Genomic DNA, 22,589 nt, shown 5'->3' on the forward strand with positions numbered 1-22,589 from the left:
TTTTTTTTCTGTACTGACTCTTTAATCCTTAAACTATTAATAAACTATTATCTTAAAAACAAAAAGATTGACCATGTGTTGGCAATTGCTTAAACTAGGCACAAGGGAGTCTGTAAGATATTCTATTTTGATAAATAATTGCAATTTCATTCGAGTAATAGAAACTATATAAGATAACAAGCTTCTCAGTTTACAAAGTGTTAAAAAAGCAAGGATGTTTGGTTCAATTAACTTACCCACATACAGCCACCGGAAAAATGCTTTGAAGTTTTTCATACTACTATCTATAACTCTAAAAAGAGAAAATAAGAGGAATGAGAAATAAAATGCGGTACGAGGTTCATCTGTCCCTGTTCAAATGTCATGGACATAACCCTCATCATTCTATCATCTCCTAACAGGGTGACACTGAAGCCTTTAGAACAGATTTTACAAATCAAAAGTGTTATCTAAAAATGAGTTTTAAAAGAGCAAATCTTGGTTCTTTTAAAAAAATAAAGCAAATAATTGGTTATAACAGCCTTGCCACAAACTGTTAAGAGTCGTTTCCAGCATTCAGTAAAGTGTGAAATCCTTTTCTAACTTTGCAAAGGAAAGAAATCAGGGGGGAAAAAAATCTTTTTCAGCATTATTCTCAGATTTAAAAAAAGCTCACTGGTTGGTAAGGAAAAAACTGACTTAGCTCAACAGAAAATCGGTATTATAAATGCATACTGGAGCATTATCTTTGAACTGTGGTGCTGGCAAAGGGCCTTGAATACACCACGGACGGCCAAAGACCAAACAAATCTGTCTCAGAGGAAGTACAGTGCAGCCAGGGTGCTGCTTGGAGGCGAGGACAGTGACACTTCATGTCACGTACTTTAAGCATGCTGTTAGGAGGACCAGTCCTGAGTCAACAAAACCTTACTTGGAATGGTAGAGGAGACCATTAGCTAGATGACTGATAACAGTGACTGCAGCAAACCAGAGATTATGGATGGGGCAGGTCACGGTCTATTGGGTATGTGGTTGTGCTGGTTCACAGCTGGCCAGACGGCACCTACCAGGATATGTAACAATCACTAATGACCATTACTTTTGGAGACTGACGTTTGTTTCTTAGAATCGGTAACAATAAGGTCCCCAAAACGGAATCTCCCTGGGCCTATACAAATGTATCTAAAAACTGTGAGTCAAAATACAAGTGGTCTTCATTTTGATGATGCAATTTCTGAATACAGAGATGGGGAGAATTTTTAAGCTTTTAAGTTCACATATGTAACATAATTCCTCTAAGCAAACACTTGTACTTTTCAGTCTGGAACTACAAAGCCCTTTTTAAGCGTTAAGTTTCATTATACTGCTGAAGAGGTAGGTCAATATCATTAACCTTTTAGTACTGAGTGAAAAACTTGAGATAAAAGCCTGTAGCCTCTTATGTTATCAAGCAAAATGATAAAAATCCTCTTGCAGCAAAAATGAAGAAGGTGGAAGGCATTATCTATCTTTCTGAGTCCACAGAATACTAATTTGCTATCTTGTACACTCTACTTTGGATCACAACAAATTGTGGTGAACATTACTAAGAAGAATGGGAATCCCAGAACACCTGATTGTGTGCATATGAAACCTATGCTTAGACTAAGAAGCTGTTGTCTGAACAGAACCAGGGAACACTGCATGGTTAAAAATCAAGAAAGAAGTATGTCAAGAGATGCATCCTTTTTCCATAGCTTTTCATTCCTTATACTGAACAGATCATTTGGGAGGCTGGAATTTTATGAAGAAGAATGTTGCATCAGGATTAGAGGAAGACTCATCAACAACCTGTGTCATAGAGATGATACAATCTTACTCTCAGAAACAGAGAAGGGACTAGAAGTGTTTGCTGCAGAAGGTCCGGAATTGCAGCCTTGAATATGGATTGCATCTCAACATCAAGAAAACAAAAATCCTCATTATTGAGCCAACTGACATTACACATGAAGAAAATACTGAAGATGAAATGAAACAATTTCATGTTGCTTGTTTTCCTCGGCACCAGCAGTCAGAAAATCAAAAGACAAGTTGCTATGGGAAAATCTGCTGTCAGGAACCTCTCCAGAGAGGCAAAGAGCACCAATGTCAGTCCAGAGACTGAAGTGTGTCTAATCCAGGTCATGATCTTCTCAACAGCTTGTTCTGATCTGACAGCTGGACAATGACTAAGGATGAGAGAGTTATGGTGTTGGAGGCGTATTGAACATACCATGGACAGAACCATACGAGAGAACAAACAGGTCTGCCCTGGAGAGGGTGAAACAGGTTGTTCCTGGAGGCAAGGATTTTGAAGCTCCATTTCACATACTCTGGGCATGCTGACAGGAGAGACCAGTCCTTGGAAGGGTAGAGGGTCAGCGCAGGAGAGGAAGACCCTGGGCGAGATGGACTGACACAGTGACCGTGGCAATGGGGTCAGGTGTGTCAGAGATGCTGAGGCTGGCTCAAGATAGAGCACGGTTCAGAGCCATTGCTAACAGGTTCATGAGCAGTCATGGTCAACTTGACAGCACAGAACATCACCACTCATATTTTCTCACTCTACCAATTTATCTCTCACACACATTTTTTAAGAAACAAGCTTGCCCAGAAAGTGGAAGAACACACACCTCAGAACAAGGCGCTAGAGACCAAAAGGGAAGCATCTGCCTACCACTAAGGTTCAGAAGGCGGGGAGGGACGGGGGAGGACAGGGGACGAAACAAGGACACAAAGAAGAAGTGGAGAGGCCTGTGACATCGAGGAGCTGCAGCCAATGTCAGGAAACAAAACGGCATCAGCTGCTGGGCGGGAAACTCATTCACTCTCTAAACTTTCACTCAAGCCACAAATATAAGATGCAAAAGAAATCAGTCCTAACAGATTACACGGTCCCAGAAGTTCCTTCTGCCCTTCTAGTCCAGGTCTCCACCCTGACTCCCAGAAACCACTGACTAACATCAAAATGCTCGCTGCCTCAGTTTCTCCACCTGTATGCTGTAATAACTAGTTCTACCGACTTCAGAAGTTCAAGGAAGGAAACCACCCTGACTCACATTCACGCGCTCTCAGCTAACATGCACTCATGGCGGTCAAGCCGCTCTGGCTCTGGCGGAGCACCGGCATCAGGCAGCAGAGGCTGTAACCATTACACAAAGACACTGCCTGTATTTATTTCTCCCACAGAACAGCAGTGGATTCGAACTGCTGACCTTACATTAGCAGTCCAACTTGCTAGGTATTACTTCCAAGACACTGAAGCCAATGGTAGCTGCCAGGCCTCTAACATCAACTCGGACAGGAGACAGCAGGACACGATGACATCGAAATGCAGGGTGGTCAATATGCTCTTTTTCTGAAACCATGAAGAACTCCAAGATTCCATTCCGGCCCAAAACAAAACGAACAGACGGTCTTCTTCTGGAAGTGGGAAAACACTCAACAAAGGAGAACTGGCAGCATCAGACCTTCTATCGGCACCCAAAGAGCAGGACGCAGAAAAGGACGCTTCCCTCTCTATTACTGTAAAACCAGAAGGATGACTAGCTGGATGTGTGCAAGGTCCAAAGGGGGAAGAGGAGGGGAAGGGGGCAGGGCAATCACAGAGTCAGAGAGATGGGGGAGGGAGGAGTTGAAGGAATTAGGAAAGATCTGGTGGGGACTTGAAAAGATGGGTTAATAGGGGACATAGGTCAACAGTGATTAATTTTATAAAACACACTGTATGGAAATGATCCTATGAAACACAATGTGAATGAATGAACGTGTGAAACACAATATATATGAATGAAACACAATATATATGAATGAAACATATATGAGGCAAACAAAGATAATAACAAATTTTAAACAAGAAAAAAAGGATAAATACTGCTTCAGATCATTATTGTAAAAACGGAAAGCAAAGTATGGACAAAAGTCCAAAGTGGGAATGGGAGGGGCAGGGGGCCGAGAGTGGGGAGGTGCAGAAATCATGGGGTCACAGAATTTGGGGGGTAGAGGGAGGGGGTAAAGGAATTAGGAAAAATCCAGTGTGGACCTGAAAGGGTGGGATAATGGACAAATCAATGATGATTCATTTTATAAAACATAGCTTACGGGAATGATTGTAGGAAATACGGAAATGACTCTAGGAAATACAATGTGAATGAAGCAATGTTTGAAACATAATGAATAGGAATGAAACACAATGTATATGACTTTTAAATGCAAACTAATATAAAATAAAAATTTTAAAAATAAATATAAAATAAAAATAATTTCTTTTAAAAATTTCTCTTTAAAAAATTTTATTATTTTGTATGGGTGTACAAATCACATCTGACTGGTACAGAAAGAGACTGCCCCTCCTTCTCCAGCAGAGCATCTGGTGAAAAAATAAATTTCGAAGAAAATCTCTTTGAGAATGACTTCTCCCTTATAGAGTCCAACCTCTGGCAGAAACTGTCAGTCAAGCAAGAGGCAGAGAAAAGGCAGCAAACAAGACAAACCGGGCCTCTCCGATCTGTTTTCTGAGTAAGTCACTGGTGAGTGTTTTCCCACCAAGTGATGAACAGAACCCAAGAAGAGAGGCGATGCTTTAGGCTCTGGGTCTAACCCAGGGCAGCAGTGAAGACTGCTGACTGCTGGCATGGACCATGCAGGGCGAGCACGCCTGGCCAGCTGCTGTCAGAAGGCATTGGACCCACGGTGATAATGCAGTATTGCCCCGTACAGGACGTCCCCATACAGGACGGCCCCGTAAAGCATCCTAGGCTGCAATCTTCACGTGGACATACTGCCAAGGCTTTCCTTCTGCAGAGCCACTGGCGGGTATGGAACCAACAACCTGTCAGGCAGCAGCCAAATGCTGAAGCTCTGCACCTTCTCTTTAGAGGCAGGAGAAGGAAAGCTGAAGAAGCAGGGAGCTGGGCCTGAGGTGAGTTTCAGGGATCGGACACTACCCTTGAGGATGTGTTAAAGGCAGACAATGCAAAAATAAACAACAAATCAAACACAGCTGGTCAGAAGAAAGAATAGGAGGAGAACAAACAGAAGGAAGAGTAATTTTGAAAAACTGAACCACAAAAGAAATAGGTGGCATAATATATAGAAATACGGAGGCAGCCTATAGCAACCTGAGTTTGAATGAGTTGCAAGAGTTAAAATGTGCAGTGTGGTGGGTTGATAGTCACCGTCTTTGACATTTGTCACATGGCTGGCTAAGCAGGAACTCACCAATAAGGTGTGTGATCTAGTGACAAGGGGGCTGGCCAGCTGTAAATCGAGCAGGTTCAAGTGGCAAAAACTGGGAATCTCATAACCAGCAAAAAAGGAGCGGCAGAGAATGCAGCGTATGTCCACTGGAGCCTGAGACTTCTGGGTACCTCAGACTAGGATGGAGGTAAGAGCAGAGCAGCTGCAGGACAGAACCGAACCCGAGACTGACGTCAGACAGAGATAACCAGAGACTGACACGGGGCCAGGGCCAGGGTCTCCGCCTAAGCATGCTGGAAGATTGCGAGAAGACACTTTAACTGGTAAGAGTCTGGTCACACTGGTCTAAAGCTAAGAGACTGAAGCCATCAAGTGGCCGGCAAGCATGCTTGATAAGCTGACCTGACCAAGGAAGTATAGCCTGTTGTTCACCTGAACTACAACCTCCTGTTAACTTTAATAGACCACATCACCAGAGCACGGTTCTGTGAACTCTGTGTGGCTGCTGCAACGAATTTTGAACCCAGCAATAGAGCAGTGAGAACCAGGGGAGGGACAAATGGTTAGGCTTGGGAGACGTGGGTGTGAGGTGTGTGGGGCCATGTCTCGCCTACGGGAAATAAGATTTTTATGTTGTGGGTGTTGTGGATGGGGAGTGTTCTCCTCTGTGGAGTTAGCAGAAGTCAGACATGGTTGCTCCGGGCCCTACTCTTTTTACCCATGTTTCCGTCCAGTGAGAGGACCCTGAGGACAGGCGACACAGGAGAAGACTGCTTCACTATGTAAGATCTCTAGGCTGTAGCAGAAGGCCCCTGATAGAGATGGCGGAAAAAAGCTGGAAAAAATTTAAAAATCCTACAGAGGACCAGTTTAATGGTCTAATAGAGACTACTGGAATCCCAGAGACGACAGCCCTTGGCCACCTTTCAAGCCTGAACTGAATTCAGCCCTGAGAAGAACCTTCCAGCCCAACAACCAGACAGGTCTACAAGACAGGTCACATCAGGAAAGAACACAGCCTTTAGGACAATTGTCCATTAGAGAGCCACAGGGCAGTGTTTATGCGGATCAAGTTCAGAAGGCAGGGATGAGGAAGGGAAAGAAAAGGAGAACAAATGAAACCAGGAACCATAGAAGGATGAGGAAGGGCGCTGTGACAGATGGGGGATTGAAATCTACATCTTGGAAAATAAAACAACGTGCACATGTTGCTGGAACAATCTGTTGGGATGGAACCAAACTCCTTGATAAAATTTTCATTCAAATCACAATTAAATTTTTAAATAAAGATCTCTGGGCTACTGGCTTATTTTAATAATGTGAAGTTTGATAAAAAATAAAAACGTACATATTTGAAAAAAAAGAATGAAAAGCTTGCTAGGTTCTTAAAACCCGAGTGATTGGATAGCCCCCTGCCCATGACTTTGGGCAGCCCTGATACTTACTGAAGAAGTTCATTCGCCTTGAGTATGAAAGAACCCAAAGCAGTAATAGCATCTAAAGAAAAAAAATAAGCATGCATCACCTGTGAGATAAGCAAACAGCTGAATGTATTCTACTGGAGATGAAATCACTACCTTCAATTCCTGCAGCGTCCAGTCCAAGAGGCCGGTACTTCTGCTTCCACAAAGCCATTCCTTTCAGTTCACTCAAATGGTACAATAACGACTCCGAGCCACTACCAAGACAGAGAAGAAGAACCTACGACCTTTACGATCATCCAGGTGGTGGGTGCCCGAAAAGCCTCTGAATATTCAGAAAAACTTAAAAGTAATTTATTTTTTTAGATGCCAAATAGTTCTCAAAACTCTTTCTAAAAACAGTATTTGAAACCATTTCTGGTACAGAAATATGAGTATCCGACCACAAGATTAAACTCTACAAAATTATCTCCGTGACAAACTCAGTCGTGGCATTTTCAGACAGTCATACGGTCACGTGATTCACCCAGAGCTGTGACCATCGTTTAGTATTTATTAAGCGCTTGCAGTGCTGGATTCTATGTGGAGTTCTGGTGGTGTAGTGGGCTTTGTGCCGAACTGCTAACCAAAAGGTCAAATCCACCAGCTGTTTCACCAGAGAAAGAGGCGACAGCCAGCTTCTGTTACGATTTATAGCCTTGGAACCCTGACAGTCAATGCCAAGACTGAAATCATCATCTTCAGAGCAGTGGGTGTGTGTGGATACTGGAGACATAACACAGAACAAAGTAACAGCCTCCTCCTTATTGCAATGATGCAGTCTATTGTTCCAAATACCTTGAACGCCAGGGAGCAAACCTACAGGGCAGGCCTAGCAGGAGAAGGGGTCGCTCTGGGAGAGTAGGGAAGGCTTTTCCAAGGAGGTGCTGTTTGAACTGAAAGCTGAAAAAAACCAATTGAAGAAAGGAAGGTGGGGGTGTTCCAGAAGAAAGAAGGGCATCTGAAGACCCCGGGACAGGAGGCAAAAATGCCAAATTTGGGAAAGTAAAAGGGTAAAAGGCTCCAAGTTTGAGTGAAGCTAAGCAAAATTTGCTAAAGGTCACGTAAGGATTGTGGTCTTGGTGCTAAAAGCAACGCGAAGGCACTTGGAGATTTAAGAGGAACATGATCGGGTCCACTGTGGAGAACACATGAGCTGAGCACAATGGGGGCAGGCAAGGCCAGCAGGAGTCTTCTCCAACATTCAAGAAACTGGGGAGGGCAGCGGATGCAGGACCCAGAACACAAGGACTGAGGGTCAGACACAGCATTCACATGCCAACTGCCTCCCTGGGATGGCTGAGGATATAAATAGTCTGAGACGTGACATTCTGGGACAGAGACTTCGCTCTAAAACCAAGCATTCTCAACTTCTCTTTCTTCTGGTGTAATACGAGAACAGTCACAATTCATCAAGGTACTGGATTAACATTATGTGAATCTGGTGGTTCAGCCTAGTGATAAGGAGAAGCGAAAGGCACCAGCTGCTCTGTGGAAAAACTGGGCAATCTCCTCTCATATGACTGACTGCCTCTAAAAACCCACTGGAGGGCCAGCTGTGAGGTGGTTCCAATTCAGTGGTATAAAACATAAGAGACAGACAGACAGAGAGAGAGAGTGTGTGTGTGTGTTTGGGGGGGGGGTCAGAGAGAATATTAATCCTGGTACCATAATGGTAAGAAGCTACACTGCAATCCCAAAGGCACACCAAGGACTGAATCCACCAGCTGCTCCATGGGAGAAGGATGGGTAATCTCCCTCATCAGATGTACTATCTCTGAAAACCCACTGGAGGGTCGGCTATGGGTTGGTTCCAACTCGAGGGCACACAACAACTCTGCGTGTGTGTGTGTGTCTATGTATTTATTTATTTTTACAGACACATATATATACATACACACATATATTATGTATCACATACATAAACCCAATGTCATTGAGTCAATTTCCAATTCAGAATGATTTCGTAGAACAAAGCAGAATTACTCATAAGAGTTTCAAGGCTGTAAATCTTTTCAGAAATTGTCCTTCCCCCTTGGAGAAGCTAATAGGTACATACGCAGACCCTTTTGTTTGGCAGCTAAATGCTTTTACTCACAGCGCCACAAGAGCGCTATAGATCACATGTGCTGTGAATTCTAAAATGATATACAAAGATACTCATTTTCACTGCTTCAAAATTAAAAGATCCACGCCCCATTTCAGTATATAACTCAAGGTTCCTATGGAGGAACAAAACACCCAGGCAGTGGAGAGACTGGTATCAAGACATAAGTAAACTACTCATAAACTAGAATGAACATTAATGATTCTATAATCTTGGGTCCTCCAGAATCTCCCAGAAATTCCAATGCAACTAATGTTCAAAAGGAAAATGCCAGATGATGAAGTCAATGTTAGGAAAAGAAAATCAACCTCACGATTCAAGAGGATTCTACGTTAAGTGTGGACGTGGCACCCCCAAGTTCTGCACCACCACCCTACCTCTGTAGATGACTTATCACCAACTTCTGTATACTGGAATAGGACGACTCAATAGACTGACCAAGCTTTTTCAAGCCCTAATTAAGAGAAGAAAATAGACTCAGTACACAACTTACAAGGAAATGATATGCTATCCTAAAAAAAAAAGTGTTCATAGACATTTAAACACACTGATAGTTTAACTGTACCTTTACAGTTAACTGGTTCATTAAGAGGGTCTGAAGTTCGGCACTACAACGAAAAAAAAAATCTTCCATCATTTCTCAATTCAAAATTTGAATGCATCATTTAAACTTTTACCTAAATACAATCTTTTAAATTAAGTAAATTTTTAAAAAAATAACCCAATGAAAATTAAGCCTTTATGGTATGCACATTAAAGAATAGACCAAAAAACAATGAAGTCCAGAAACAGATTCAAATATATATGCAAATGTACATCTGGAATGTGGAAATGGAAAAGAAAGCCAACAATTTTAAAAGCTCTAGAAGAAAATATACACCAATCTCTCAATGCTTTCAAGATGGGAAAGGATTTTCTAGGAGTAACAACAAAAGGAAGACTGATTTGGTTGCATAAATAATTTAATTTCATACACTTTTGTGCACATGCACACAGAGACATACACTTTCTCTCTCTCTCCTCACTGTTACACATAAAGTCATCCTGTGTAGGAACTGACTCAACTGGCAACTAATGCTATGGAGGTGTTGTGTAAACATATACACATTATCTGTATTAATGTATGAAAGGTTTAAATTACTGTGTATTTTTTAATTTATTATTTTTGTTTATGTTTACATAAAATTAACCGTATACAGGAAAATCTAGAAATACATTTATGTGGGGGCGGGGAGAGCTCAAGTAGTGTCCACAAAGAGCTGTACTACAAACCCGAAGGTGTTCAAATCCATCTATGGCTTCAGGGTAGATAGATGGGCGATCCCCTCCCACGTGACTTACAGGCCCACAAGCCTCTGGAGAGTAAGCTATGAGTCTGACTCCTTGGCAAAGGGGAGGTGCAAATGTGCAGGACGTATGCATTTACTAGTTGGGTGATAATATAGCGGGTATGTGAAGAGGCTGTAACAATCAGGGGAGACTGTGAGCCCGGTGCAGGACGGGACAGGGTTTCATTCTTAGGGTTGCTATGAGCTGGCGTGAACTCAACAGCAACTCACAACAAGGTACCAGGTAACTGGATTCTTTTCTGTTCTGTAGAGGATGAACATGAATTACTTTGAAATTCAAAACAACACTAGAAGACGACAATCCAGCAAGAGCACCTAATTCGAGCTTCCCACCTGGCTTTCCCCCAGAGCAGCAGGTGCATAAATTCGTCCTGCACTGACGTAGTTGTGTTCTTTTCCTAGATAAAATAAACAAAAGGGTGACTTACACATTTTAATAAATTACAGGACTATTTACTCAAAATTATAGGGACAATACTGTCCTAAGTCTTCTCAGTACTCCTCGAAGTCCATATTTAAAGAGACCAGCCAAGTAGCAATGACTCAAGAGACTGCGGTCAGCTATTCCTTCTCCAAGCCCTGCCCGCTCCACTCCACAATACTCTCCCCATCTGAGCTCTACCAATGGAAAGACTCTTGGGACGGTCTCTGAAGAGGGCTCTACTTTGCATGCTGCTTCTTAAAATTACGTCCATTTTTATTTTATTGTTATTGAGAACACACACAGCAAAACATATACCAAGTCAACAGTTTCTGTATGTACAACTCAGGTTTTTCTAGTTGTGTGAGGTTACACCGAGTCATTTGAAGATACCAAGAGCTGAGCCTTTTACAAATCGGATCTGCTTTCCTCCCGTGCCTCCAGAAGTAAACAGGGACCTTAGGCACCGTTCAGCTCTTCCCACAGACACGCAGCTCACGTTACCTGCACAAACGTGGTGAGACGCGAATCCATCTGCATCAGTATTTCTTCCCACGCCTCACACATGCATGTCAGCGACAAATTTATATACTATTAGCAAGAAGGGAACAGCGCTGTTAGTGAAAACACTGACATCAACAGGCTAGTTAAACTTTATGTGCTTCTTATTGCCAATTATCTCCAAGGAATCCAAAATTTACTTTCAATGGCTCTTAGTTAAGCCTGAGATAAAGAGAAGATCATGAGATAAAAAGACTAGACTCAGTATTTTAATAGCCTCTTAACAATACGAATTCCAGTTCTTAGAATTTTACGAGAAAATATTCCAAAACTAACTTTTTATCCAGTAATATGTCTTCAAGCTTTTATTTGTGAGATATTTTATGTACATTAATTGTTCAAATACTCACTCAGTAGGCATTTCAATTTTAAAGCAGAATCATTAAAATGTTATTTAGAAACCTTTAACATCAGGAGGTAAATTAGTGACTGCCGGATTGAAAAAAAAAAAAACACAACACCCCCCCCCAAAAAAAACCCCAAACACCAAACCCAAAATAAAGAGAGGGACACCAAAATTATTCTTCGCTCCTCCCACACAGCGATGGAGCCAACTTCTCCAGTTGAGTTTGGGCAGGGCTGCCTGTACTTTTCAACAGAAGCTAGACTGCAGAAGTGAACTACGAACCTGAGACCTTACAGACTGAGTGCTTCTACATGTACTGGAGACCTCTGCCACCCCGTCGTGAACACGTAAAGGCCTGCTACGGGAAGGGGCATTTAGAGGACAGAAAAAAACCATTACAGCTCTGCTGTTAGGTACTGTCGAGTTAACGGACTCACAGCGACCCATGAACAGATGAGAACCTCGCCCCATCCCATCCCATCCTCACAATCTTCACCAAGCTCAAGCCCACTGCGGCAGTCACTGTATTAATCCACTTCATTTCATTGAGGATCTTCTTCTCTGTTGCCAACTCTTCACTTTGCCCAGCCTGACTCACATCTCCTGACAGCATGCCCTACGTACAGAAGTTTCGCCATCCCTGTCTCTATAAAGAGCACCCTGGTCCCTCCACAACAAATCTGTTGGCCCTTTGGGAGTCCAGGGGATATTCAGTACTCTTCTCCAACACCACAAATCAAAGGTACCACTCAAAACAATTGGCAGACCTCAGATGCTGACCAAGTTGGCCAAGGCCCAGTCGCCCACCTACAGAATCCAAGAAAACGAGGGCAGTTCAAGAAGACAAAGTATTATAACGGAATGTGCAGAGAGCTGGAACTGGAGAATAAAAAGGGGAGAATTCGCTCAGGATTTCTCAAGCTGAAAGAGCTGAAGAACAAAGGCTTGAGAGATGCTATGGGCAAAATTTTGATGACCCAGGAAGCCTCAACAGAAGATGAACAGAATATTGGAGCTCTGGTGGCCTAGTGGCAAGAAGCTACACTGCAATCCCAGAGGCATGCGGTTCAAATCGGCCAGATGCTCTGCTGGAGGAGGGACAATCTCCTCCTGTACCAGTCAGATCCAATTTGACGGTACACACATACAAAATAATAAGATAAAATAAAAAATAAAAAAAAGAAAATGAACAGAATATAGAGTCATTGTACACAAAAAAATGGGCCAATATTGAAATGTTTCTGGAAATACCATACGAGCAAAAGCTAATGGTAATGAAGGAAGAAAACTCAAGCTGCACTGAAGGTGTTGGCAAAAAAGTGTCAGGAATTGATGGAATTCCAACTGACATGCTTCAACGAGCAAATGTAGCCCTGGATGGGCTCACCAGTTTATGCCAAGAAATTTGGAGGGCAGCTTCCTTGCTGATGATTAACTGGACAAAATTCTGTTTGTTCCCATTCCCAAGAGAGGTGACCCAACAGAATGTAGACATTATCACACATTAATGTGTGATATCTTTAATACCACATGCAAGCAAAATACTGCTGAAGGTCATCAAAAAAATGGCTAAAACAGTACATTCACAAAGAACTGCCAGAAAGTAAGCTTAGCTTAGAAGAGGCCAAGGCCCCAGGACTATCACTGCTGACGTCAGATGGATTCTGACTGAAAGAGAACACCAGAAGAATGTCTTCTTGTGTTTTACTGACTATTCAAAGGCATTTAATACATAGCTCATAACAAATTACGACTAACACAGAGAAGGGGAATCCCAGAACATTTACTGTGCACCTAGAGAATGTTGTTGTAAACAAACCAAGAGATTACACAGTTTACAATTAAGAAAGCTGTGCATCAGGATTGTATCCTTTCTCCACACCTATTATTTTGATGAGCGTTTTAGAAGTAGAATTTGTTCCACGTACATGCTTCCTCTTCCTTTTACCTAATGGTCTGAGGCGGCGAGGAGTTACATAAAGTATAATAAATGTTTTTCCAATACTATCTTCCCTTGGGTTTCACAAAATTGGGTAAGAAATAGATGTATTCTACTTTGCACTAGAATACTTTCTCATTGCTCCTCGACTACTTTTTGACTCGGTTTCTTTTTCAGTTTAATAAGAGAACGTCCGCTGAGGACTGGGAGGGTCATCTCCATATAGGCAGGTCTTCTTGCACAGAAGTGAACGAGTTTACTGTCAAAAAAATGGAGAGAATATGGAAAACGAGTGGAAACACAAAGTGCCTTGGCAGCCCTGCTGCGCGTCCGCTCGATCCCCTCACCCCAGGAAGCTGACTTTTCCAGTCATTTCATACTGTAGATCCTGAAGCAGGTTTCATGGCTTTCCTGCCATCGCTTGCGGCATGGCTTCTCATAGTACCACCTCGGCTCCTGGTGTGCATCTTGCACGTTGCCATCCTGCACCATCACAGTTCTGGCAATGAACTTCAGATGTTTTATCATGATCTTGAATTTAGAAGTCTTCACTCTGTTGAACCTAAAAGCCAAGTGCATCTTCCTTTCTCAGTCCCAGAACAACCACTTCACTCTCCACACTTATTCAATCTGTATGCTGAGCAAATCATTCAAGAAGCTGCACTCTATTAAGAAGAATCTGGCATCAGGATTGGAAGAATTTTATTAGCTACCTGCGTTGTGCAGATGACACAACCTTGCTTGCTAAAAGTGAGGTGGATTTGCTGCAGGAGATCAAGGACTTCAGTCCTCAATATGGACTGTAGCTCAAGGTCAAGAAAACAAAGATTCTTACCACTGGACCAATAGACAACATCAATGACAAATGAAGAAAGGACTGAAACCATCAATGAATGACTTTATCTTACTTGGATCCACAATCAACACCCTTGGTACCAGCAGTCAGGAGATCTAAGTCTGCAATCAGGGATCTCTCAATAATACCAGTTTGAAGACTAATGTGTGCCTGATTCCCTCTTTTCAATCACTTGCTATGCCTCTGAGAGCAGGACAATGAATAAGGATGACAGAATAGATGACTTTCAGCTTTGGTGTTGGAGCTTAATGATATCCCAAGGACTGTCTAAAGAACAGACAGGTATGTCTTGGAGAAAGTGCAGCCAGAGTGCTCCTTGGAGGCAAAGATGACAAAGCTCCGCTTCACATACTTTGGGCATGCTGCTTGGAAAGACTATTTCTTGGAGAGGGACATCATGTCTGGAAAGGCAGAGGGTAGGCCAAAGGGAAGACCCTTAAACAGATGGCCTGACACAGTGACTGCAGAAACAGGCTCAACTATGTAAAAAATGCTGAGGTTGGTCCAGGATAGGTCAGAGTTCAGATCTGCTGTTCAGAAAGTCACACACTTAACTCGACAGCATCTAACAACAATACCCCACATGAGGTACTTAATTAGTTAATTCATACCCCACAGTACTTAATTTACAAGAAACCTTATAAAAGTCCAAATTGAGATTGCTTTTAGGGGAAGATTTTAAAAGATTTAGGCTAATTGTTTTTTCTTAGCGCTCTGAGATAGTAAATCAGGTTAGGTGCGAAAAGAGTCACAATTCAATTTTCTTTTCTTTCTATGATGGAGATTACAAGAATGGCAGTTAGATTAGAAAACTAATGGAGGCTCAGATTTTAAAGCTCACTCTCACATATCTTGGGTATGTGGCCAGGAGGGACCAGTCCTTGGAGAAGAACATCATGCTTGGAAGGGTGGAGGGACAGAGCAGGAGAGGAAGAACCCAGATGAGATGGATTGATACAGTGACTGGGGTAATGTGAGTAGGTGTGTTGGAGTCAGTGAGACTGGCTCAAGACAGGGCAGGCTTCAGGGTTGTTTTACATAGGGTCATTATGAGTTGCAGGCAATTCAATTGCATGTAACAATCACCACCAGCAGCAGCAGCATAAGTAGCTAGACTATGAGTAAGGATGACAGAAGAATTGATGCCTTTGAGCTGTGGTGTTGGAGAAGAGTGCTGAATATCCCATGGACAGCCAAAAGAACAAACAGATACACCCTGGAGAAGGTGCAGCCAGAGTGCTCCTTGGAGACAAGGATGCTTTATTTCATACACTGTAGGGCCTGTTGCTAGGAGAGGCTACTCTCTGGAGAGGGACATCATGCTCAGAAAGGTGGAGGGATTGCAAAAGAGAGGAAGACCCTCCACCGGGTGGATTAACACAGTAACTGCAGCAATGGGCTCCAGTGAATTAGAGGTTGTGCGGCTGGTGAAGGCCAGGACAGGGTCCAGATCCGTTGTCCACAGGGTCGCTCTGAGTCTCACTGGACTCACGACTCCCAACAACGACCACCAGTACAGGTAGGAGAAGAGGAGCCTAATGTCTTGACAGCATGTAACAACAGCAACCAAAAGTAGTTACCTTTACCTTTACCTTTTTAGTTTTATTTCAAGAACTTTAGAAATTGACAGCACATATTCCCACAAAACAAGTGCTACATAGACACATACCTGCAAAAGAGCGGAAATGTGAGTAAACTTTCTCGCCATCCGAGTTACTTCCGGTAAGAACGAGTACAGGAGATTGGTTTCGAGCTGTGAAGTCGAAAAATAAAAGCACTATCACAATCAGACACAGTCACTTCTTTAAAGAGAAGTCAGTCTCTCTTGAACCCAAAACAAACTACCTCATATTTGAGAGCGGAGTCTAAGCCTGCATCAGAGAAGACAGCAGAATCTTCCGGTCTGACCGGAGCTGAGTTCAGAGACTAACAGAAGCCTGTTTTGGTGGCTGTTCCCTTGTGACTTCAGGCAGGCTCTGTTCGAGAGAGCAAAGCCCTGACAGATAATGCAGCATCATCACAGTCTTCGCTGTGCTTCGTATCATTTTTAGGGCTTTCTAATGCCCTGCCCACCTGTGCCCAGTCCACCCACGCTGGGTCACCAACCCCTCAATCAGTCTAGAATAAGTATAATCCAATCATTTGTAGCACTAGCATGAGAAACTTCAAACAAAATTACACACATATGTGAAAACTCTTGAAGAAAGGAAAAAGTTACTGATATATGTTACGGAAATCTGCTACAGTTATATGTAAATTGCATTTCACAAAACTGTATTAATATTTATTATCAACTCCTGGGGAGACCAGTCCTTGGAGAGGGATACCATGCTTGGGAGGGTGGAGGGACAGTGCAAGAGAGGAAGACCCTGGATGAGATGGAGTGACTCGGTGACTGGGGAAATGGGGTAGGTGTGTCGGAAACGATGAGACTGGCTCAAGACAGAGCAGGGGTCAGAGCTGTTGAACATACGGTCGCTATGAGTCACAGGCGACTCAATGGCACATAACAATATTATAAACTCCATGGAAATTTGTATAAACCAACCATTTGCTACAGCACCACAGACAAGCCATGGACTCCTACTCTCAGAGTCTTCAGATAGAAAGGGAGCATCAACAATGAATCACGAAGTCACGAGTTCTCTAGCACTTTCAATTCAAAACTATTTCGCCATCCTGCACTTTCTGTTCTTGCTCTACCTTTCAGAGTCCAGAGACACCGTGGGTAAATAGCTGAGACATTTGAAAATTCAAATTTTAGGACGAATGCTTGAAGGCTAAGGCCACTGAGGATCCAAGCATGAGGGACTTGTTGACAGTTTCAATCTTTTATCACTCTATCATGATGTTGTCTCTCCAAAGCACTAGGTGCAATGCTGTTAGTCTGAGGACTAGGGTGAGTTGCAGCCCATGGTCTATTCAATCACGGGGCTACGCTGCTGAGAGCTGTTATTCACAGGGTCACAAGCGTCATACTCACCTCGATGGCATCTAACAACAACAGCAGAGCTACTGCAATTTAAAGACTACACCCCAGTAAAACCATTTCCTTACCCTACAATACAAACAGCTCACAATGAAAAAGGTTTTTCGTACTGTTAAGTGACCCATTTTACTTAAGAAGTTGTGCTGCCAACACAAAGGTACAAGTCCACCAGCTACTCAGTGAGATAAAGACAGGAACTCTTCTCCAGCCCACTTTACTGCTTCCGTAAGCCCGCTGGCGGGTCAGCTATGAGTCACCTCTGACTTGATGGTATACAACAACAACAATCTTATAGAAGAGGCAAGGTGCTAGTTACTAGCAGACGGTCCAATACCAATTTCCAAGTAAACACCATCAAGGAAGTTTTACGTTGGCTCATTTACTTCTCTACAAAATGGGTTAACACATTCTCTCTGCCAGTAAGTGGGAACTACCTCCCAGCTGACCCTCCACTGAGCTGCCAAGGCTATAAGCTGAACAGAAGATGCTCATATTTCTCCTGCACAGAGGCTGGGGGATTTGAAGGGCCGGGGGCAAGGCCTCTTCGTCAGCAGTGCAACTTCACACAGCCCACCGCCACCATCAGACTCCCTGGGACATCAATAGTCTCTACATATTAGACTGCTATGTGGATTCAAAGAATTATGAATACAGAATCTGGAGTATAATAAAAAATAATTATTAGATAATATGATGATAAAGATGACCGGAGTCTTTAGAAAGCAAGTGGCATGAGGTTGAATTGGCAAGATATCCTGGTCATTCCCTAAACATTGCTTTTATGAAAACTATACTGGAACCTGGAAACAATAAAATGCTATTCACCACAGAGTGAGTCTGGAAGATCTGGAAAGTCTAAGAAGTATATTTATGGGCTTTCTGCTTTAATGACAATTAGAATCCAGTGATCAAGAAAATAAAAATTGAACAAAAATGTATTTACTTCCTACTGCTGTGCATCTGAGAGCTGGACAATGAATAAGGATGACAGAAAAAGAATTGACGTCTTTGAGCTGTGGTGTTGGAGAAGAGCACTGAACATCCCGTGGACAGCCAAGAGAATGAACAGATATGTCTTGGAGAGGGTGCAGCCTTAGTGCTCTTTGGAAATAAGAAAGACGAGACTTCGCCTCAATGTACTTTGAGCATGTTGCTTGGAGGGACTACTCCTTGGAGAGGGGACATGCTGCTGGGAAGGGTGAAGGGTTGGCAAAGGAGAGGGAGATCCTCAACCAGGTGTACTGACAAGGTGACTGCTGCAAGGGGCTCTTGTGTGTCAGGAAGTCTGAGGATGGTGCAGAATACAGCAGAGTTCAGAGATTTTGTTCATAGGGTTGCTTGGAGTAGTGTTGGACTTGACAGCACCTACAACAACTGCTATCAAGTATCATATCAGGACTCACCTGAAAGTATGAAACCTCTGAAGCACCATCTGCAGAAACCTCTGTGACCACCGATAAGGATTTCAAATCACTTGACAAACATAATGCCAGGCAAGTACCAACAATCTGCAAAACAGCAAAGCCCCCTTATTTAGTACCACGGCTCGGCTGCATCTGCTCATAGTAGAGGAAGAGATCACATAGTTTTACCAAGTACAAACATGCATTCCTGCCAAGAACATGAAGGAGATGAAGGTACCCATCTACCTGGGCGGCCCTGACCCATCACAAAGACAAAGACACACCACACAGTATGACATTCACAAGCCTGTGTTGGAGAACCAGTCTAAACCTCGCAGCATGATATTCACAAGCCTGCGTTAGAGAATCAGTCTACACTCCACTGTATGGTATTTTCTATCCCAGTTAGGTAATAGTAAAAGCAAAGATGAAAACACTGTGGAGAATTGTGAAATGAGCAACTGTGTTCTACCCAGGACTAAGCCTGTTTCTATTAACTTTCATCACCGTTCAATAACGATAGCTTTTATCAAAGTGAGGAAAATAATCATAATCAAGTATTATTTGAAACGAACCTTTTGTTTAAGAAAGACAAAAATAAAACCACACACTCATAACTAAAATCCACTCATAGCCATCAATCTTCATAGCTATCAGATCACCAGTATTTTGTCTTCATATATTAGTCCCTGACCATTAAAAACTAATCATCTTAATAGCTGAAACTAAAATTACAAAAATACTTATTCTTTTTCTATAAATCTATGAGCTTCTGCATTCTCAGAGAAACTATAAAAAAATGTTTTTAAGAAAAACTTACGCCAGTGACTCGAGCGATTTTGAACATTCCATAAGCATAAAGTTCAATAAATCCAGAGCTCCCGCCGAGGACAAGGATATTAAGCCTAATTAAAAGTAATTCAACAAGTTAAAGGGCCAGTCAACACTCAGGATGACTACAATCTTAAATCACGACACTTTCAGATACTGCTCGCATCCATCATACAAGCTAAACTTCTCCCCTGGGGAAACGAAGCAAGCCCCAGGTCTACAGATCCACCACGCACATGCATCACTCTGGGATTCCTCCTGCTGATCCGAAGGAAAAACACAAATTTCACCTCACTTAAAAAAATCCATCTACGGCAAAGTAAGAAAATATTACTTTATAAATAGCTACACTGGCACACCCTTACTAATACTTCCTCGAGTGAATACAACATCCAGTTCCATCACTACTTTTAGTGCTACATGAAGTAATGGACATAAAGTACTAGAGGGTTAAACTCCACTAAGATCCATCCTCCTCTACTTAAAGAGAGGTATATTACCATAGAGTTACTAAAATTTGCCAAGATGAAGAATTCTAGAATAAAAACGAAATTGCTTATAGATTGTTTTAAGCGGTAAATTTCAGCACTTAAATAAGAAAAGGATTTGCTCTTGAAATTGCTTCAAATATTAAAGATCAACTTTAAGAAATCTGACTTAATATTTAGGATGTAAGTGAAAGCTTTACCTGACATCTCCTAAGAGCTTAATAATTTCCTCAGAATTTTCTTCACTAAAATAGAAAAAAAAGGTAAGGTTATCTTTCAACTCGTAAGTTAGATAATAAAAGATGATCTTACTTGAAAAAGGAAAAGGCATGTCTTACCTAAATATTTTTGAGGTGTTGCTATAACTAAAGGAAAATATAGATTAGGGTGAGACACAGTCAGTAATAAATTATTGTTTAAAACAAATAAAATCAATATTAATTCCAAAGAAATTCTGATACTTACTTTTTTGGCAACGTAGGGAGTTTAGGTAATAGAAGATTTGATTCATCCTCAGCATTATAAAAGGAGGTTAAAACACTAAGGGAAAGAAATTTAACCATTAGGAAACAGCAGAGAAATATGATTTTTCTTCATATTAGAGAATGTTAAAGTTTAAAAAGATGCCTAGTAATATAAATTACCAAGTAGGCAGATGCCACAAATGTTTTGCCATTACAAAACAGTGATCATCACAAACAAGAAATTAGAAAGTATGACGTCCTCTATTTAAAAAGCAGTTATATATACATATGTGTATGTGTTTTATATATATAGAGAGAGATATATAACTAGGGCAATGGGGGTAGGTGTGTCAGAGTCAGCGAGATTGGCTCAAGACTGGGAAGGGTCAGGCTGTTGATGAGCCTTCCTCCAATTAACATGCCACACTCTTACATACTGAATGTTGTTATGTGCCATCGAGTCGCCTGTGACTCAAAGTGACCTCTATGCTCATTAGCTGTGAACCCTGCTCTATCCTGAGCCAATCTCATCTTCGACAGACCTAATCCCATTTTTCAGTTACTGAGTCAATTCATCTCATCCTGGGTCATCTTCTCCTGTGCTGTCCCTCCACCATTCTAAGCATGAGGACTCTCTCTCTCCAAGGACTGGTCCCTCCTGGCCATGTGCCCTAAGTATGTGAGATGGAGCTTGACAATCCTTGCCTCTAGTTTCACCCTCTCCAAGACAGACCTGTTTGTTCTCCTGGCAGTCCTTGGTACGTTCAACATTCTTCTCTAGCACCACAACTAAAAGGCATTAATTCTCTTTCTATCATCCTCAGTTACTGTCCTACTCTCGGATGCACAGCATGTAATTGTGAAGATCTGAATCAGACGCACCTTAGTCTCCACACTGATACTGCTACTCTTCAGTACTCTAGAGAGGGCCCTGACAGCACTTTCCCAATACAAGTAGTCTTCTGATTTCCTGACCGCTGGTGCCAAGTGTGTAACCAAGCAAGCTGAAGTTAGCAACAATCTCAATCTCTTCTCTGTTCATCATGAAACTGCCAATTGGCCTAGTGGTGAGAATTTTTGTTTTCTTGATACTGAGCTTCAGTCCATATTGAAGACTACAGTCCTTGACCTTTTGCAGCAAACATCTCATATCCTCTTCAGTTTCAGCAAGCAAGGCTTTGTGAATAGGTATGGAGAAAAGACACAGCTCTGCCGCATATCTTTCTTGAAATTATGTTAGGAATACATTTAGCAGGTAACTAGACTTGGACAGGAACTATATAACATATTCTGCTCCTGAAGGCTTCTATAAATTCATGCAACCATCTGCAACCCTTGATTATCGATGACAAATTCATCACTAGTTTTTATCCAAGCCAATTTTAAACCCTGGGCTAGATCCTTGGCATCTGCTTCTTTCCAGACATCTTTAAAGTCAGAAGGTGGGATCCAAGGTTTACAGACTCATTTGCTATTAAGGAATTTCATTAGAAAACAATAGCAATCAAAAGGGATTTATTACATCTTCCCTTAAGAAGCAAAAAGAATTTTTTAGTAATAGTGAAACCAAATGATTCTCTGGTGCTGCTCTTACATGCTGGCGAGTCAGAACAACTCCTGGCTGTCCTGTACTTGAGCTGTCTACTTTTGGGTTAGCAGTGCAACTCCTTACCCACTAGGCCACCATGCTGTTGTTATGTGCCATCGAGTAGCTGACACTCAAGCAGGGTTTAATTTGCACAGACCTGCCCATCTCTCTCACACAAAGCAGCTGACTGATTCGAACTGCTGACTTTTGGGCCAGCACACAACTCCTTATCTACTAGGCCACCAAAGCTCCCTAACTGACCCTTAAGGTAAATTTTTTTTTCTATTTTATTAATTTTAATGAATATTTACAGAGATTTTGGATTTCCTTTCATTCATTGTTGCACTGTTCTCCCTGCCCAGTCCCCCCACCCCCCATTTCGCTCCTCTCTTTGAAAAACAAAAGAAAAATTCCTTCTTTGGTATACAATCCCCCCGCAACCCTCCCACCGCCTAGAGTACACTCCACTATGCAACCTTAATTCTGGACTCTTGTGATAACCATAATACCCTATCATATATCGCTTTTAAATTATTCTCTCCCTCATCTGTTTCAATGCAGTATACATAATTTATCCAGTTTTTCTCATTG

The 22,589-nt window shown here is 42.2% G+C and overlaps 1 protein-coding gene across 1 annotated transcript in view; it reads right to left on the reverse strand.

Annotated features, from left to right (window-relative positions):
- Positions 1–236: 236 nt before the first annotated feature.
- Positions 237–22,589, reverse strand: part of ANAPC4 (anaphase promoting complex subunit 4) — a gene marked incomplete at its 3' end in the record, with an annotated part of 44,515 nt that continues 22,162 nt past the window's right edge. The window contains exons 4-16 of the mRNA XM_006899277.1: positions 20,412–20,486; positions 20,285–20,311; positions 20,147–20,191; positions 19,448–19,532; positions 18,628–18,732; positions 15,905–15,988; positions 11,038–11,124; positions 10,446–10,510; positions 9,329–9,371; positions 9,141–9,217; positions 6,774–6,874; positions 6,642–6,693; positions 237–292 (exon numbers count right to left, since the gene is read on the reverse strand). Of these exons, the coding sequence (XP_006899339.1) occupies positions 237–292; positions 6,642–6,693; positions 6,774–6,874; positions 9,141–9,217; positions 9,329–9,371; positions 10,446–10,510; positions 11,038–11,124; positions 15,905–15,988; positions 18,628–18,732; positions 19,448–19,532; positions 20,147–20,191; positions 20,285–20,311; positions 20,412–20,486 (902 nt within the window). The remainder of the gene's footprint in view (positions 293–6,641; positions 6,694–6,773; positions 6,875–9,140; positions 9,218–9,328; positions 9,372–10,445; positions 10,511–11,037; positions 11,125–15,904; positions 15,989–18,627; positions 18,733–19,447; positions 19,533–20,146; positions 20,192–20,284; positions 20,312–20,411; positions 20,487–22,589) is intronic.

Source organism: Elephantulus edwardii, unplaced genomic scaffold (assembly GCF_000299155.1).
Source record: "Elephantulus edwardii isolate Elephantulus edwardi_28Jun2011 unplaced genomic scaffold, EleEdw1.0 scaffold00251, whole genome shotgun sequence".
In the NCBI taxonomy this organism is placed as follows: domain Eukaryota; kingdom Metazoa; phylum Chordata; class Mammalia; order Macroscelidea; family Macroscelididae; genus Elephantulus; species Elephantulus edwardii.